The sequence below is a fragment of the Penaeus monodon genome, chromosome 38, assembly GCF_015228065.2.
Source record: "Penaeus monodon isolate SGIC_2016 chromosome 38, NSTDA_Pmon_1, whole genome shotgun sequence".
NCBI classification, from domain to species: Eukaryota; Metazoa; Arthropoda; class Malacostraca; order Decapoda; family Penaeidae; genus Penaeus; species Penaeus monodon.
The window spans coordinates 5,212,991-5,217,990 of NC_051423.1; the positions used below are offsets into that span (position 1 = coordinate 5,212,991).

General features: G+C 42.2%; 1 protein-coding gene across 1 annotated transcript in view; it reads right to left on the bottom strand.

The window, feature by feature from the left end:
• The window catches only part of LOC119597117 (neuroligin-4, X-linked-like), a 117,778-nt gene that overhangs the window by 48,140 nt on the left and 64,638 nt on the right, over positions 1–5,000 (bottom strand). Inside the window, exon 2 of the mRNA XM_037946600.1 lies at positions 323–1,033. Within this exon, the coding sequence (XP_037802528.1) occupies positions 323–860 (538 nt within the window). The 5' untranslated portion in view covers positions 861–1,033. The remainder of the gene's footprint in view (positions 1–322; positions 1,034–5,000) is intronic.

A 5,000-nucleotide genomic window follows, 5' to 3' on the forward strand; every position in this document is an offset into this window, starting at 1 on the left:
ATATATATATATATATATATATATATATATATATATATATATATATATATGTATATATATATATATATATATATATGCATGTATGTATGTATGTATGCATATATGTGTGTATGTATATATATAAAGACAAAGAAAGCGAAGAGAGAGAGAGAGAGAGAAATAGAGAAAGAGGCAGAGAAAAAGAGAAAGAGAAATACAGAGAGAGGTAGAGACTGATGAATAGTGACAGGCACACATAAACGACCACATACGCACATGTAATGATAGATAGGCAAGCACGTAGCAAGACCCCCCCGCACCCCCTCACCCCTGGGGCACTCACCGAAGGAAGGGACGTAGACGTTGAGGTAGAGGCAGTCCTCCTCCTGGTGCGTCAGGTAGTTGGCCAGGCGGCGCACGTGCTGCATGCGCGCGCGCGGCACGGAGAGCTCGGCCTGGTCCTCCCAGATGTCGGGCAGGTGCTGAGGGCACACGGGCCCGTACTTGTCGGCGATGCGCTCGCCCGCCCACGGGCTGGGCGTGCGGGTGGGGCTGAAGCGGTTGGAGCCCGTGGGCGGCGTGGCGTAGGGGATGCCCAGGAACACCTCGACGGGCCGGAGGTACTTGTTGGGCAGCGCGCGGATGGAGCCGCGCAGCTTGCCGTACTTGGTGGTGACGAAGCGCGGGCTGCGCGTCTCGCCGCCCACCGCAACCGCCATGGTCAGCAGCAGCAGCAGCAGCAGCGGCACGCCCGCGAGGGAGGAGCTCATGGCGGGGGGGTCGCGCCCACGTCTCCCGGATCCCGCCCCACCATCCAGGTTGCCGCCCGTCAGGCCGCCCGCGCGCGCTCGCCGCCGACCAGCCCGAGTTGCATGTTGCATAGGGACGCCCAGCAACAGAGCATCACCCGCCCCTCGTCAAGCGGACCAGCAGGCGGACATCGCCGGCGGGAAGGGCGTTAGAGGCGGGCGGGCATGGCCACGCAGCGACCGCCGAGGCAGCAGCTCTGGGCGGCGAGGGCGTCACATCACACGCCGCGGGGGGGAGGACGTTCCTGGGGGAGAGAGCTCGTTAGCGGGGAATGTTGAGGGAGGGAGGGAGGGGAGAGAGAGAGAGAAGAAGAAGAAGAAGAGAGAGAAGAAGAGAGGGGGAGAGAGAGGAGGAGGAAGAGAGGGAGAGAGAGAGATGAGAGAGAGAGATGAGAGAGAGAGAGAGAGAGAGAGAGAGAGAGAGAGAAGAAAGAGGAGGAGGAGGGAGAAGAGAAGAAAGAGGAGAGAGAGAGAGAGAGAGAGAGAGAGAGAGAGAGAGAGAGAGAGAAGAGAGAGAGAGAGAGAGAGGAATAGAGTAGAGAAAACATTATATACACACACACACACACACACACACATATATATATATATATATATATATATATATAATATATATTATATATATATATATATATATATATATATATATATATATATATATATATATATATATATAATATATATATATATATATATATATATATATGTATATATATTTAGAGAGATAGAGAGAGACTGAGTCACAGAATAAGAAAGACAAACATATTCATATGCACTTTCAGTTATTTCAAAAGGGAAAATACTTAATTATCTTCTTTCTCGCCAGTTATAACACGCTGAGAGGAAGGATTCTTTGTCAACGATTTCAGTTTCTAAGAGGAAAACTTTGAGTCCCTCAGAAAACAAAACGAAGAGAGAAGTATCAAAAAGCTTTTAGACAAAAGGTTTCACCGGGTTTCTGTTCCTCTCCTTTCTCTCTCTTTCTCTTTGTCTCTCTTTCTTTCTCTCTCTCTCTCTCTCTCTCTCTCTCTCTTCTCTTTCCCTCTCTCTTTCTCTTTCTCTCTCTCTCTTTGACTATCTATCCCTAACTATCCATCTTTCCCTCCTCTCTCTCCTTCCTCTTTCCTCTCCTCAATCACCCCGTTATGTACGTGTGTGTGCCCCCTTGTTTTACCTCTGATCTATGAAACGGCTTCGTGTCTCAGCGGACTGATCTAGGTTGAAGTATTGTCAATTCCAGCTTGACGCTATTGTATCGAGCGTTATTGTCGTGACGAGCTAGCATAGCGCGCAAATAACCTTCTCTCTGATCATCGATATTGGTCACAACTAGGCCTTTCACAGCTCTGTTTTAGCTCGAAATCTCTTTTCATTTTTAGGGACAGTGTGTGATTGAAATTTCCCTTTTTTTCTATCAGTGTTATTGTTGCCTCGGTTTTAACATGTGTCAGCGCTTTTGTTCAGCGGCTTTGCGGGGGGGGGGGGGGAGTGAAATGCCTGATAGAATTACTAGAATGGATCAAGCACAAAACAATTCAGAATAACGTTGATGTAGAAAAGTCCATGAAATGAAGAATGTACAGTTTGTTCAGGAAAAAGACCCAACTCTTTCTTTTCTTTTCATTTAATCTATTCCATTCAGTCTTTGTCCATACCCTTTGAGTTGATTGAACAAGCATGGACGTATCTTTAGTACTTGAGCGACTGCAACGATGATTAAATCTCTCCGCGGAGTTGATATTCATACAGCGATTTCAGTTTGTATTTACTGTAGTCTCCCCTCTCCCTCTCCCATTTTTAGTTCAGTCAGACCACTGTTCTCTCTCCGATGCAGACATGTTGGTGTCTTGTTTGTTCAGTCAGGCTTATTTACATAGACTTTTGTACTGATCTTGAGGAGTGAAATATATTTATATAATATTTACATGATATTTCCCCTTTTCCCCATTTCTGATTTTTTTTTTGTTTTGGTTTTGTTTTTCTTAATTGACTATTCCTTATTTACATATTCTTTGCTCGCTTACTGCTCGCCCCTTCTCTTGTTCTTGTGTGCGCTTCCTTGGTGAAGATGAATGCAAATGAATAACATGCAATGCAAGATCAGTTTCACAGTATTAAAGTAACAAAATCATCACTGACTAAGAATTCCTTCGTAATTGAAACTGAGCAATTTATGATGTATTTTATATTTGTCATTTTTATGAAAAAAAATCTTTCTTTTTTTCTCTCTCCCTCTCCTTCTCTCACTTTGTTTTCCTCCCTCCGTTATTCTCCCACTCTCCTCTTCTCCCATTGTCTCTCTACTTCCTATCATTCTCTCCTCCTTCATCTTTCCTAATCTTCCCTATTCTCGTTTTGCATCACTTCTTTTTTATTCTTCTTCTATTCCCTTCTTTCTTATGATTCTCTCTCTCTCTCTCTATTTCTCTTCTTACGTCCTCCATTCTTTCTAGTTTCTCTCTTGTTCTTATCTCTTATTTCTCCCTTTTCCTCTCCTTCCTCGTTTGCTTCATCTACCTTTCTCTCTTTCTTCCTTGCATTCGATCTATTCTCTATTTCCATCTTCTTTAATTCTCTCTCCCAGCCTTTCTAATTCCCTCTCCATCCCTTGTCTACATCCTCCTCCCTCTCTCATTTCTCTCGCTTCCTCACCTGTTTTCTCTTCCCCCTTTCTCCTTTTCTCCACGTCCCTCTCCCACTTTCTCCCCCTCTCCCTCTCTCGCCCGCTTTTACCCCCTCACATCCTCTCTCCCTTCCCCCTTCTCCCCTCTTCATCTCCCCCCCCCCCTCTCTCTCTCTCGCCCCCTTTTACCCCCTCACATCCTCTTTCCCTTCCCCCTTCTCCCCTCTTCATCTCCCCCCCCCCCTCTCTCTTTCTCCCCCCTCTTCTCCCTCTTTTCCTTTCTCTCTGATTTTCCATCTCCCTCACATTTCCTCCGTACTCTTCCCTTCCTTTCTCAGCGGCGTGTCACCTTTCTCCTCTTTATCCCTGTCACTCCCATTTCTTCCCTGTGCTATTGCCCTTGTTATTGCCCAGTTGACATGCCCCATTCCTCCCCCCCCTCTCCCTCCCTCCCTCCCTTTCCACTTTCCCCTTCCTCTTTATCAAACCCTCATTAACAGGACATGTAAGCTTGCGGAGGGTTGGGACGGGTTGGGGGGGGGGGGGGGTGAAGGGGGGATGAAGTGTGGGGAAGAAAAGTCAGAGGAAAAGAAATGGATACAGAAATACATATATGTATATATATGTACATATATATACATAATATATATTATTATATATATATTATTTATTATATATATATATTTATTAATATAATATAATTATATTATTATATATATATATATATATATATATATAAATAAATATATTATATATATATATATATATATATATATAATATTATATATATAATATATATATGTATGTATGTACTGTTTATATATATATATATTATATATATATATATATATATATATATATATATATATATATATATATATATATATAATATATAAAATTATATGTATTTTTATGTATATATGTATATATATACATACATACATATATATACATGTGTGTTTGTGTTTGTGTGTATATGTGTCACAAACACAAACACAGTAACGTGTACACAAAGATGAAAAGCAAAACAGCCACAGTAAGAAATGAAAATAAATCGTGATTCTTTGGGAATCTCCTCGAGAGGTTCTTCAGAGCAAAGCAGTAAATCGTAATGGGCTTCATTTCCGTTTATTATTGCGTATATATTTAATATTAAAGTCATTATTTTATTTCACCACACACCATCCCTTTCATACCACACACAATAACACACTATATACACACACACATACACATTAAAATGTTGCTGTGTATGTATATGAGAAGGGATTAAGAAATAACACATAGCCAGTATACTATGCATAAATATATAAGATAGATATTATATTATTAACTTTATAACACTTATTTCTATCTTATCACACAAACCACTCAAAGGAAGGGGACACGTAAGGACAGACAGGATACAAGTACAGGATGATACTATGTATTAGGAAGTGTGTGATGTGTGTATGCGTGTGTGGGATGGGAGAGATGGTGATTGAATGAGGATGATAAAGGGGGATATGAGGAGAAGGTAGGGGATCGTATGCATGAATCGAGCTGACAGGTGAGGTAATGTTAGTAGGGATGTGATGATGATTCATAAC